The 14,398-nt window shown below is 40.8% G+C and overlaps 1 protein-coding gene across 1 annotated transcript; it reads right to left on the minus strand.

Moving 5' to 3' along the window:
* Positions 1–564: 564 nt before the first annotated feature.
* LOC140467144 (pleckstrin homology-like domain family A member 2) lies at positions 565–10,748 on the minus strand. Its single transcript, XM_072563222.1, has 2 exons — positions 10,121–10,748; positions 565–1,016 (listed from the first exon to the last, which is right to left on the minus strand). Exon 1 carries the CDS (start codon positions 10,533–10,535, stop codon positions 10,137–10,139), a length of 399 nt encoding a protein of 132 aa, XP_072419323.1. The 5' UTR covers positions 10,536–10,748; the 3' UTR covers positions 565–1,016; positions 10,121–10,136.
* Between the last annotated feature and the right edge of the window lie 3,650 nt (positions 10,749–14,398).

Below are 14,398 nucleotides of genomic sequence, written 5' to 3' on the forward strand. Positions count from 1 at the left end.
AGGGGCAGAGACACCACCACTGTGCCACAAGACCTTAAAAATGTCTTTAATCAATGTGTTTAGGCATGTTATAACATATATCAGGTGGCAGGTGGCCCATGAACTGAACCATCTAGCTCATAGGTAGGGACACTACCAGTACACCATAACAGCCCTCTTGTTAGTATATATGCACATGACAATGAACTAAATCTGGAAAACCAATGTGGTTCAAAGACATTCAAGTCAGGTGACTTTTCAAATTGCTACTGCCTGACTTGAAGCAGGTGATGTCGTAGGGAAGAAACTCAACCACATATTGGATTGTACATTTCAATGCACCTTAGACTCTCAATCAATGAAGTACATCATGTTGTACAATGTTTGTAATATGCTTTAATTTTTGAACAATCAAATTGAATATCACATAGCCATTCCTTCTTTCTCCATCCCTCCTTCTCTTCTTCCTCCTTTAATTTTGCCAGTGCCCTGTAATTTTGACCTTTGTCCACCCCACCCTAATTCATAACAATTTTCTTGGTGTAATATTGTATGGTGCATTGTCAAATAAAAAATAGTTTCAGGTCACGTTTGTCATTATTTTTATTTACATGTTAACAAACAAAAAAAACAATCTTCATACAGATTGCAAGATTTACCATTTGGCAGAGAAAAAGCCACAGTGTCAAGCATTGAAAAGACAGTATATCTCAATAAATAAAGTTGGCATCAGTAATTTACAATGCATTATGTATGACTTGCATGAAGTCTTCGCTACAGTGAGTATTGGTCATTTAATAAATAAGAATAAAAAAAATTAAGACTGAGAAGCGTATTGTGAATAATGAATCTGTTCTCTAGATTATTATAATACAGTCCTTCTCGTGAAGATACATCCATTTTGAGTCATGATTGTCATTTGGTTGAACTGAGGTGTAGTCTTGTGATGGATGCAGACACAAAATCAATCCTGTCCCGTTCAGCGTTGTTTGGTTGCAGGTCAAGATTTGTTCATCACTTTTGCATATCAATGATAGCTGGAGAGAAAAGAATTATATGATAAAATGCAAATTGGACATGAACTAAGAATATGTTGGAGTAAAAAGGAAAAAGGTGGAGCCCACTTAGATATACACATATTCCCTCCCCAGTTCTCTCCACTTTCTATACCCATGTAGACAGTGGCTATTGTTGAAATATGTTCTGTGTACATTATACTCCTTCCCGTAATTTAAAAACCTTATCATTCTATTTATTTGTGGGTTGGCATTTTAGATGAATCTTGATTCTGTCCCTGACCAAAGTCAACACATGCAAATATCTGGGTGTTGCTCCTTAGAGTTAGAGACCTAAGATACAGAAAAAGGCCCTTCAGTCTATTGCATCCATGCAGGTCAAAAACAACCACCTAACTATTCTAATCCCATTTTCAACACTTGACTCATAATTTTGCATGCCCCAGCATATCATATTGTTGGGAATTCAAACTTGAGCTACTTTTTTCCTTTGTTGATAAGACTAATTTTTGTGCTTTCGCTGATGTTGCTGCTTAAATCAAGCCTTTGACAAGGTTCTGCATGATAGACTAATTAGTACAGTTAGATCACATGGGATTCATGATGAGTTTGCCAACTGGATACAAAATAGCAGCAGGAGACAGAGCATGATGGTAGAGGGTTATTTATCAGACTGGAGGCCTGTCACCAGCAGGGATCGGTGCTGGGTCCACTTTTGTTTGTCATTTATATAAATGATTTAGATGAGATTATAGAAGGCATGGTTAGTAAGTTTGCAGATGACACCAGAATTGGTGATATAGTAGACAGTGAAGAAGGTTATCTAAAATGATAAAGAAATCTTGATCAATTGGGTCAGTGGGCTAAGGGGTGGTTGATGGAGTTTAATTTGGATAAATGTGAGGTTTTGGTAAGGCAAATCAACGCAGGACTTATACAATTAAAAGTAAGGCCTTGTGTAGTGTTTTAGACCAAAGAAACCTCAAGGTTCAGATAGATAATTCTTTGAAGCTAGCGTCACAGGTAGACAGGGTGGTTAAGAAGGCACTTAGCATGCTTGCCTTCATTGCTCAGACCTTTGAGCATAGGAGTTGGGACATCATGTTGAGGTTATATAGGACATTGGTGAGAACTCTTCTGGAGTAATGCATCCAGTTCTGGTCATCTTGTTGTAGAAAGGATCTTATTAACTAAAGAGGATTCATACAAGATTGACCAGGATGTTGCCAAGAAAGGAGAGTTTGAGTTATAAGGAGAGACTAGATAGGTTGGGGCCTTTTTTCACTGGATGTTAGGAGGTTGAGGGGCGAGCTTATAGAAGTTTATTAAATCATGAAGGGTATGATAAAGTGAATGACAGGTGCCTTTTCCTGTGGTTCATTTGTGGAAGGAACTTCCACAGAAAGTGGTGGACCTGGATACAGTTACATTTAAAAGACATCTGGATAAGGGGTGGCACGGTGGCTCAGTGGTTAGCACCATTGCCTCACAGCACCAGGGTCCCGGGTTCGATTCCAACCTCAGGTGACTGTCTATGTGGAGTTTGCACATTCTCCGTGTGTCCTTTGGGTGCTATGGTTTCCTCCCGCAGTCCAATGATGTGCAGGTTAGGTGAATTGGCCAAGCTTAAATTGTCAATTAGGTGCATTAGTCAGAGAGAAAAGGGGTTTGGGTGGGTTACTCTTTGGAGGGTCGGTGTGGACCTGTTGGGCCGAAGGGCCTGTTTCCACACTGTAGGGAATCTAATCTAAAAGTACATGAATAAGAAATGCTTGGAGGGATATGAGGCAGGTGGGAATACTTTAGTTTATGATTATGGATGGTGTGGATTGGTTGGACCAAAGGGTCTGTTTCCATGCTCTGTGACCCTCTAACTGACCTCAACAAAAATGCCTACTGTATTCAAGCATTAAATTCAATACAGTGCAAGATCATTTATTTTGAATTATACTGTAACATATAACTTACAGCCCCACATCAGCCACACTGTGTCTTATATACTGAAGATGCCAAAGCCAGGATGAGGGTGGGTTAGAATTTCCATTTGCACATTTCGATAAAGAACATATATCTGGTACTATCCTTGCAAGACAGTAATATATTTGTGAGGGTACATTACGAGCATGTAGTCTGGCTTGTGGTGAAAGCAAGTCAGCTGATCAGAGTTATTCTGTAATATTAGAGCCCTCTTTGTAAACCACATTCATTCCTAGCAAGACTACATGGTCAGCAAGACCTCAACAGATTAAACTAATTGCTTGTCCTATGTCAACAAATCTATGGTGAGATTTCTCCGTGTCTTCACATTTAATTATCCATGGCATGAATCTGACCTAATAAATATTCATATAATTATAGTGAAGCTGTATTAATTAAGAATTAAATAAAAGTCTGTATAATCATGGTTAAATATTAACTATCAATACTTCCGCCATTAATCAAGTGAGATGAAGATCAAATAACACTTGAGTTACAAGTGATGGCACTGATGTTATCTTTCACTGCAGCACTGTATTGTTTTGATGATATAGTTTGTTACGTTTATTAATGTTCTCAGTTTAGAAATGTTGCAAGATTAAATTTTAAATATAATCTTATTAGAATGTTTAAGTTTCAATCTATACAAACAATAACAATGTTATATCCTGGATCTGTAAAACTTACAAATCAAGCAGGTATTATGTTCTGGTCACCTTAGATGTGTAAAGAACCAGATAATATGTGAATAATTCACTCAGATATTATTTAAATGTATTTTGAATGCTGGAGAGTCTGAAGATAGTCACTGGGGTGCTTTAGCATATGGAATTCCTCGTGGTTCATCCCTATTTTTCATACAGAGATGGCAGCAATTAACTTCAAATCACTTCCAGAAAGGCTGGTTGGTATTGATTTATGTTCATTATCTCCCTAACAATGCACTTTACTCCCAGCTCCGACTGAACTAGTTACTCATTTGGTACTGGTGGAAAATTCAAAGTTGAATTACTGAAATTGTGTTAATATACAACACTTTCAAGTTCAATGGTGCCACTGATGGAACTAACTAAAGGTTGATATGAGTGAGTTATGGATGCCACATATATACATAGTTCTGCATAAGTCACACCCTATAGAAGCAATGCTAATATTAAACTAAAGGTTAGATTATTAGTTTAAATGATGCACCTGCAATCTTTCTTTGCATTAATTGTCAGGCTTATTAATCTAAAAAAAATTACTGATAATAAAATTGGTAGATCAACCTTGATAATCATTTTGACATTTATTTTCCCATATTTTAAAAAGTATTAACTCATTAGTTTAATACACATAAATGCCTGAAAGATAGCAAATCACAGAATATTTAACAAATACATGAGGCATTAATTCTGGTAGCATTAATAACATTTGTGGCCTTTTTTTTTTAAACACATAAAAACATTTCTCCTTCTGGTAACAGCTGTAGAAATTTTGACTGTTCTAGTGAAGTGGAAACAATCCCAAATTGTTCAATCCAACTAGTCTACATTGACCATATTCCCAAACTAAATGAGTTCCACCTGCCTGCACTTGGCCCATATCCTTCCAAACCTTCCCTATTCATGAACTTATCCAAATGCCTTTTAAACGTTGTAACTGTACCTGCATTCATCACTTTCGCTGGCAGTTCATTCCACAGACAAACCGCCCTCTATGTAAGAAAAAGGTGCCCTCATGTCGTTTTTCTCCTCTCATCTTAAAAACATGCCCCCTAGTTTTGAAATCCCTCACCCTAGAGAAATAGCCCTTGTCATTCACCTTATCTATATCCACCATAATTTTATAAACCTCAATAAGGTCACCCCTCAACCCCCTATGCTCCAGTGAAAAATGTCACAACCTATCTTTTATACCTCAAACCCTCCATTCCCAGTAACATTCTGGTGAATCTTTTCTGAACCCTCTGCCGTTTAATATCCTTCCTATTACAGGGTGACCAGAGTTGCACACAGTACTTGAGAAGAGGTCTCACCAACTTGTTTACATTAAGTTTTTTTTCTATTACTGTTACACAGGTGAAAATTTAGAGCCAGTTCAATGCTTGCCCCACGCTACGTAGCAAGTTGTAAATACGTCAATTACAAAAAGAGGTAATTCTGTCCAGACTGGATTTATATCCAAGTCTAGACAGTGGCAAGCTGGTTCCTAAAGAATCATAACAGTTTACTCTCTGGTTGATTTTTTTTAAATTTAGTCAGCAAAATTAGTCAGACTGTGAAACTCAGAGCACCAGCAATCTTTCATGAATCTGGATCACAGGAAAATTGTGGTAAGTCAATGAAAGCTGTCTATCGCATCCCACCTACACACACATTATTTACTTTCAACATGCCTAAAACTAATTAATGAAATTAATGACTCATGCTGGGAAAAACTATTTTAATGCTAATACTGCCAATCAGTTTCAATGTTCAACCACATTCAAAGCATTCACAGTACTGAAGCTGGAGACGTACCATTATGGATCAGATCTATTCAGATTCTAATGAAGCTGACCTAAACATCAAACAAAAAGTTTCAATGAAGACATCCAAACTTATTTCTATTAATGTAAAAGGCCAATGACTAAAAGCTATTATGACACACAAAGTCAACAGCACCTAGTACAATTACAGGGAGGGACCAGAAACAATACTGCAGGATATAACTCTGGGTGTGTATCCCACCACAATTGAAAAATAAACCATCCAATGCTAATTTCATATTGTGTTATCTGATTTAAATGCTAAAGAAGCTATTGTACCAAACATCCAGGGCATTAACTTCCAATTATGCAATCTGTTTAAAATTTAAATGATGTACAACTATTGGCTTTCTGTTTAAAATAAAGCTATTTTGTGCTAAAATAAATTGTCTCAACTGCATGCGAGCAAGTTCAGCTGAGTTCTCCTTGCTCATATCCAACAGGCAATTGAGATTGATTCACCTTTTGCCTTTTCTTTCATCTTTTCCATTGGATATTGAATGGCATTGTTGAACAACCTTAGGACAACAGCAGCATTTATACTCTAGAGGCTCATGGGAGACCTTTCCCAATGCGGCTGACTGTGAAATAATTTTATCTTGGGTGAACACCAGGAAAGCAAATGAGACTCAAGCAATTACTATTAGTGGTTCTAGTACTGATTTGAAAACTGTAAAAAGTGTTATTTTCCCACTTCACATATTAGGAATAGCTATTTAGTTGAAATACTGAATAGTTGATGGAACAATAGAACGATAGTGTAGCATGATAATGTCTTGAGATAAATATTAAAATATAACCAGGTAAACGCTAAGTTTATTCTGACTTTAGGTTTTAATAGTAGACCGTAAGCACATGACATTCCCATCATTGAAGTACCCTTCCAGGTCTGTAGCTTTTGCAAGGAAAGGTATCTGTATCTGTTACATTATATGCTATACAAAATAGGTTAAATATAATTAAGTTAGGTTGTTCGTAATAGATTTCTATGAACCTTTAGCAAAATTACTAATTACCAACATCTGTTAGAGAAATATCTTTTTTGAGAACTATCTAAAACCAGGTTAATGGATAATCAGTTGTGATGAAACATTAATGTAGATGCTGCTAGATTTGCTATTTTTGCTTCAGACTTCCTCAGTATTTTGTTCTTGCAAATTTGAGAAATTGGTAAAAACAGAACAACTGAATGTAGATTCTGCATACCATATTAAACAAGTACACAATTGGAAGTTTTATTTGTGAACTAAAAACTTCAAATGTTGAATCCAAAAAGCTATCAGACATTACACAGGGTATTAACTGTTTGAACTCTTTTCCTAATACTCGAATTGTGTTTTGACATTGCTATTCTAAATATTTGAAGATATTAATATTTTTGACTCATCACATGATATTAATAAATATATTAATTGTTGGTTTAAAAAATTGTTCCATTTGATTTTTAAGCATTTTTATAAGTATTTTAGTGCCTTTGTTTAAATGGCAGAGAAGTTTATGTTAAATTAAATAGAAATCTGAATTTTTATGGCAACTGTTACATCCTGAGAAAGCCTCAGTTCACTTAATAGGGAATGAATATTAGCTAACATAGCAGCCACCTTCTGCACATTATGATACTACAAAAATACTCTAAAATGAATGAACACCTCAACCGTTTTTTTCCTAAAGTTAGTCAGCACAAATAGAAAGCAAGAATATTTACACAATAGCACAGACAAATGACAATAGGAACAATCATCAGAGGATAATTAATGCTATAAAGCAAGTTATTCCTGTTTTTTTTTCCAAGCTGCTTGATTGAAGGATGAAATATCGGCAGTTGAACTAATGTAAAAGGATGTGGTCAAATTAGGAGTTTCAGGTATGCTTACATGCTTATTGCAGCCAGAGTGTGTAAGAATAATTTCTAAACCAAATATTAAAAGGTAGTTTTTAATCACTCCATCTATCTCAATTATCATATGACATTGAGATTAAACTCACCACCATCCTTCGAAACCCTCTGCTGTCTCTAAATATCTGACACCCAGATTTGAATCAAGCAGAGACTTCGTCAAACAAAACCCACTGGCGTTGGTCCCTGTCAGAAACCTCGTTCCTGTCCAATGTTTCCATATCTGGTAAATGTCTTAAACTTGACTTAAACTAGTGTCAGAACCTGAGATGAGGTTTTAAGCATGATTTGGCAATATTAGCAAGCCTACCTCCTTCCACCTCGGCAACATACCTTGATTTCAGACCTGCCTTACACACTAATGAAACTATTGCTCCTGTGGCATTCCACCCTCCATAGACCCTCCAAAACTGCTGATTGGGGCTTTTGCCTGAAACATCAATTTTCCTGCTCCTTGGATACTGTGTGACCTGCTGTGCTTTTTCAGCACCACTCTAATCTTGACTCTAATCTCCAGCATCTGCAGTACCCACCTCTGCCTCCAAACATTTTAACTCTCCCTAAAACCTGTTCCCCCCAAGCAACTCATGCTTATTGGTTTTCCATCTGACAAAACATCACGTTTTAAATCCTCATTCTTGCTCTCAAATCATTTCCCCCTCCTGACCTTTCCATCACCACAGACCCTCCAGATCTCATCTTGGCCCATTCTGCAGCTCTGATATTAATTGCTCCATCACTGTTACTTTGAGCAAAAGCTCAGAATTTTCCCTCTTAAACCTTCCATCCCCACTTCCTCTTTTAGACAGTTTTAACCAATCTGCAGAGACGTGTTGACACACATCCTGATGTTGAACCCAGGCCCTCTGCGGCCCTCCCACCACCACCACCAAAGTAGGGACTCTAACACTGCACCACACCAGCCTCAACATTTCCCTTTTTAAAATGATTCTAAATGTCTACCTCATCGATCAAACCTTTAATCATCTGACGTTATACCTTCATCAGCGGTTCAATACCTTGAAAGGTTATTTTAATTTAACCGGAATATATAAATGTAATTTTTTTTTGCGATTGGCAATATATATAAAGCTTTTCCTACCCTGTGTAACACAGTCGGGTTCAGTATTGATAGTGTACCAGCAACCTCTGAGAGATGAGAAAATTGTGACCCACTTCTTGAACAGTTGTTACAGCCAGTGCTTTAGAAAGCTGATAGCCATGATGGTTCATCAGAGAGAAAAAAAACAGAAATATGTACAGAAGTAGACCATTCAGCCCAAGTCTACCCTTCTATTGAATGAGATCAACTCCACTTTCCTACCTTTTTCCCATAACTCTTGTTTCTCTAACTAACTGAAAAAATCTTGCTTAAAATGGGAATTGTCAAGAGTATGAGAAGGGGAGGACTGCAGATGCTGGAGAGTCAGGAGTCAAAAAGGGTGATGCTGGAAAAGCACAGAAGGTCAGGCAGCGTCTGAGCATCAGGACTTCTGCCTGAAACGTCGACTCTCCTGTTCCTTGGAAGCTGCCTGACCTGTTGTACTTTTCCACTGCCACGCTTTTCAACTACTTTCAGGAGTACCATATTTACACAATTCAAATGGCTGACTGAGTTGTTTTTAAGTTTCTTACTCATTCCGTACTGGAAAATGTCACGATCCTAATCCTGTGGAACTTAATTGTTTTCGGGTTGAGGACTCTGGGTGCATACTTGATGGTATTTAGAAGGGTGGGAGGGGTATCTCATTGAAACTTACAGAATGCTGGATAGAGTGGATGTGGAAAAGATGCTTCCACCAGTGGGAATGACGAGGACTCAAGGGTGAAAGTGAGGATTGCAGATGCTGGAGATCAGAGTCAAGATTAAAGTGTTGCTGGAAAAGTACAGCAGGTCAGGCAGCATCTGAGGAGCAGGAAAATCGACGTTTCAGGCAAAAGCCCTTCATCAGGAATGAGGGCCAATGAAGGGCTTTTGTCTGAAACGTCGATTTTCCTGCTCCTCAGAAGCTGCCTGACCTGCTGTGCTTTAATCTTGACTAGGACCCAAGGGTACAGCCTCAGAGTGAAAGGGACCCTTTAGAAGTGAAATAGGGAGGAATTTCTTCAGCCAGACGGTAATGAATCTGTGGAACTCCTTGCAGTAGAAGGCTGTAAAAGCCAAGTAATTAAGACTGAAGTAGTCAGATTCTTAATTAGTAGGGGCCTAGGGTCACGGGGAGAAGGTGGTTGAGAAAAAATTGCACTATTATTGAATGATGGAGGTAACCCGATGGATTGAATAGCCTTATTCTGCTCCTATGTCACACGGTCTTATGGGTTATCGTTGTTGCCTCGTCCTTAAGTGACAGCTTTATTGTGCACAATTACTGCCTTTGTTTTACTAAAATAGCATGATTATTAAAATTTGGTTTTCAGAATATGTGGAGCTAAACCCTGTACAGAAATCCTCTCATCCTAGAACACTGAAAAATCCAATTGTTCCTTGTTTTGTACTAAATTTCCATTCTCCCAAATGTATACAGTAATTTATTACAATTGTGAGCTTATGTTCGTGTTGTCGGGAGAACTAGAATGGTCAGAACCTGCTGATCAAATCGGTTTCACAGTTAAGCCGCGTTCATTGTTCCTTCATTCATTGGAACCCCCACCAACCGAGTGCATGTTGCACTGTACAGAGAGACACTGGCAGGCCGGCGATGGGAGGAAAGGACGGGGCAGGCGCTCGCACAACGAACTCACCTCGGGGCTCTTTGGATCAGGACATGGTGCTGATGGCTGGAGGAGGCGTGCAGATGTGAGCCAGCTGCCTGGATTTCACCGACTGAATGGCCTGGCGGTTCTTAAACTGCACCATGCCCAGAGTGATCTCCGCGTTCCACGTCGTGTCCTCCAGGCACCTGAAGTCGATCTCCCTGCTGTCGGCCATCACGATGGTGAAGTAGACGTACCGGCCTTTTCTCTCCACGCAGTCCACCGTCTTCATGTTGTCGAACGGCAGCACTTTGCACTTGGAGCGGCTCGCCTTCGGCTCGTAGATGCACAGCCCCTCGTCAGTGAGCACGCAGCTTTTCCTCTTCCATAACTGCAGCAAGCCGTCACTCCTTTTCTCCAACAGCCCTTCCTTCAGGACCGTTTGACCGTTCATCTCTGGCATGCTGTTTGACCTGGACTCTCTCTCCCTTTTGCCTGGGGATTTTAAACCTGCAAAGACCCAGTGATGATGGACGGTTCTAGTTCATTTCCCTCCCTCTCCCTGTCTCTTCACCCTCCCTCCCTCACTCAGTGTTTCCCTGGGAGCTGTTGCAACATGCCCAGATGGCTTTTTATTTCATTTCAGCATCTCTTCGTCCAGCCCTCCTCCTGACGTTCCCAGATCAAAGGCTTCCGCCCCCGCAGCAACTGAGTCATTGAGAAAACATTGGGGGTGGGGGGATGGTGGGGGGGGGGGGGGGGTGGAGTTCTGAGCCACTGTGGCTTGGGAACATTTTATACCATCAAGTGTTTCTCAAAAGGGAGGTGGGGGGGGGGGGGGGGGATACCCGGGAGTGATCCTGTACATCCGCTCCCCCACCACACACACAGTTTTAAGACGTAAATATTCCCCAGTATTTTCTAAATGAAGGGTGGTGATGGAATCGCATCTGGTTCACTTGAGACCCTCACCGGTTACAAAGGGGGAACCTTAGTCAAAGTGTGTCCTTTGTCTTTATGTTGATCCAAACTCCAACACGTATCTAGGGGTTGGAAGTTGCCTGAAAGCTGTTGCTGTGACATGTTGAGCCAGCAGCCTCTGTGCACACAGTTTGTTTTCGTTCCGGGACCAGACTTTTCCCCCGCCCCTCCTGTCTGGCTCTTGGGTGGTTTATTCATTTCAGGGCTTTGTGCTCCCATCGCTAACTCTCCCGAATTTATTCATCCTCTCGGCTCGCGTGTGTTATGATAAATCCACCTCCCGGGTGCTGAACTCTGTCTTCCTTCTAAGAGACTAAATTGCCTTCGTGTCGCTCCAGCAGGGCAATTCTACAGCTGGCCATGTTCTGCAGATGCCTCTCAATTGTTTTGTGTTACTGCCTGTGCTTTCTGCTCTCCTGCAGGTCTCCTGAGACCTCATTGTGTCCAGGCCCATTGGACGGCTGCTTCCTGGAAAAAAAACAATCATCTTTTACAGCCTGCAATCTCTCCTTCAAGAATTCCACTTGGCTCAGATATTATGACAAAGTGTTCACAGATTGTGGTGTTTTGTTGACTATTTTCTTTCTTGTACAGAACTGCTAAGACATTCAACCAATGTTTTGTAGAATTATTTCTGGTTTATAATTGGTGTCAGTTCATTATTCCATGTTAGGGAATTATATTAGTGAGTTTCTGGAAGCTCATACCATTCCACAAGGCCTTGCAGCCTAATAAAGAACTTTTGTTTTTAAAACTGCAATTATAGTTGCAAAGTTGAAATATTCCACCAGATGAGCCAACTTTTAAGATACTGACCCCGGTACTTAGATAATCATTGGAGCACTGATTATACAATGGGACCTTGCAGATTTCCAAATGCGGCTATCTCTGATGGAATTGCTCAGAGAATTCGAGCTCCTGATATTCAAATCCCTTGTATTCAGAACTCTCGAAGAAAGTCCCTAAAATGTTTGGAGGCTTCTGGCTCAGTTATTTCAGAATTGAAGTAGCCAGGAAAAGGTTCACAATGGGGGATGGGGATTCAGAAATAATGCACACATGGAGATGGAGCCCAGAGAGAGAGAAAAAAACAGATAGACAAAGGGATGGATAATGGAGAGCCAATGGAAAGAAGAGTGCCATGGTGGCTCAGTGATTCAAATCACCCCCCCCCCCGAACTATCTTTATGGAGTTTGCACATTCTCCCTTTGTCTACATGGGTTTTTTCTCATAGTCCAAAGATGTGCAGGTTAGTTTGATTAAATTGCCCATAGTGTTCAGGGATGCATCGGCTAAGTGGATTAGCCGAGAGGGATAAGGATCAATGTGAACTCAGTGGGCCAGATGACTTGCTTTCACACTGTAGGGCATTCTATGAAAGAGCCGCTAATGGGGACAATAAATATTTGAAAATGGGTTGGCTGTGATGAAATCAGAGTGTGGGAGTGGGCAAAGGACATGGAAGAAGCTACTCAGGCCCTAAAACTATTAAACTTCAGTCCTGAAGGCTGTAGGTCCCTCAAGTGAAAAATTAGATGCTATTCATTAACCTTCAGCGGAGGACTGCAGCAAGCCTGAGACAGAGATGTTGGCCAGGCAATAGGGTGGTTGGAGGGACAGGCTACTGAAAGCTTGTGGTCACTTTTTCTGGTGAATGTAGGTGTCCAGAAAGTGATCGCCCAGTCTGTGTTTTGTCTTCCCAATGCAGAGGAGACCACAATATGAGCAATGAATAGAGTAAACTGAGTGAAGTGCTTCACCTGGAAGATGTAACTGGAGACTTGGATAGTGAAGAGGGAGGAAGTAAACAGACCAGTTTCACAATTTCTGTGAAGGCATGGGAAAGTGCTCTGGGGAGGATTTGGATATGGACCCGGGTGTCCCAGAGTGAACGGTCCCTGTGGAAGGCTGAACAGAGGGCAGGAGGTAGTGACATTCAGCTGGAGATGGTGGAAATGGCAGGTATTGGGCAATAATCCCCATTAGATGGTGATTCTGGTGGGGTGGAAAGTGAGGACAAGAAGGACTCTATCAGTCTTGTGGGAGGGAAGAGAAGGGGTGAAGGCAGAAGTGCAGGAAATGGGTTGGACAGGCTGAGGCCCTCTCACCTTTGGTGGTTGAGGAAAAAATGGACATCTGTAAGGCCCACCTGCAGAAGCTAACATCATTAGATGTGAGAGGGATAAAGAAACTGGGAGAATGGAATTCACTCTTTACAGGAAGCAGGGTGGATTTGTGGTGGATATTAATGAATCCCTGTCCTATCTATCCCCAGAAATGGAAACAGAGATATCAAGGAAGGGAAGGGAGGAGTCAGAGATGGACCAGGTGAAGGTGAGAGTGGGGAGGAAATTGCAAGTAAAATTGATACGTTTTTCCACATGGCTGAGAGAAGGAAGCAGCACGATTATGTCATTGATTTACTAGAGAACGCATTAGGCAAAAGGTCCGAGTAGAATTGGAACTAGGAATGTTCCAAGTACCCCATGAAGAGACCGATATAACTGGGGCCCATGGAGGTACTGATGGCCACCCTTTGACCTGAAGATAGAGGAATTAAAGGAGAGGTTAGTCAAAGTGAGGACAAGCTTGGCCAGCCGGAAGGGGTTAATGGTGGATGAGGATGGTTCAGGCCTTTATTCCAAGAAGAGAGGGCCCTAAGACCATCCTAATTGAGGATGTGTGTGTAAAGGAATTGTGTATCCATGGTGATGAGGATGTGGCTACTCTCCGTGAACTGGAATTTATGAAACTGATGTAAAGCATTCCCATTATTATTTGTTTTCTTTCTGGTTTAACACTATTCATCCCTTTGTCTGCTTAATTCTTCCTCTGGGCTCAGTCTGCAACTATTGCTTACTCCTTTACCCATCACCTGGTTTCAGTATATATAACACATTTCCCTAGCCACTACAAGTCCTGAGGAAAGGTCACTGGATTCAAAACATTAACTTTGCTTTCTCTCCACAGATGTTGCCAGACCTGCTGAGTTTCTTCCAGCAATTTCCATACTTGTTAAAGGGATTAAACCTATTCTCTTTCTGATAACTATTAACTTGATCCACTAACTCACCACTGACTGCCCCCTCCTGAGCCAAAGAGCAGCTCCTGACACAGCCTGACTCTTCTGCACTGGACTCCCAATACGACCTTCCAATCTGATACAAACTGAATGCCCCAGACACTCAACGCCAAACCAACTTGTCACCACACCCCTTCCCACTGCTGCTGGACATGTTCACAATAATCCCCACCACCACCCTCCACGCAGACTGCTCATCCATGAGCCGAGCACACTAGCTCTCTCATCCACCTGGCAACCTACACAGTTGGCATGTCAACTG

The sequence above is a fragment of the Chiloscyllium punctatum genome, chromosome 45 (genome assembly GCF_047496795.1).
Source record: "Chiloscyllium punctatum isolate Juve2018m chromosome 45, sChiPun1.3, whole genome shotgun sequence".
Taxonomy (NCBI): domain Eukaryota; kingdom Metazoa; phylum Chordata; class Chondrichthyes; order Orectolobiformes; family Hemiscylliidae; genus Chiloscyllium; species Chiloscyllium punctatum.

Coding starts and splice junctions, on each gene's coding strand:
- LOC140467144 (XM_072563222.1), bottom strand. CDS start 10,535: ATGCCAGAGATGAACGGTCAAACGGTCCTGAAGGAAGGGCTGTTGGAG.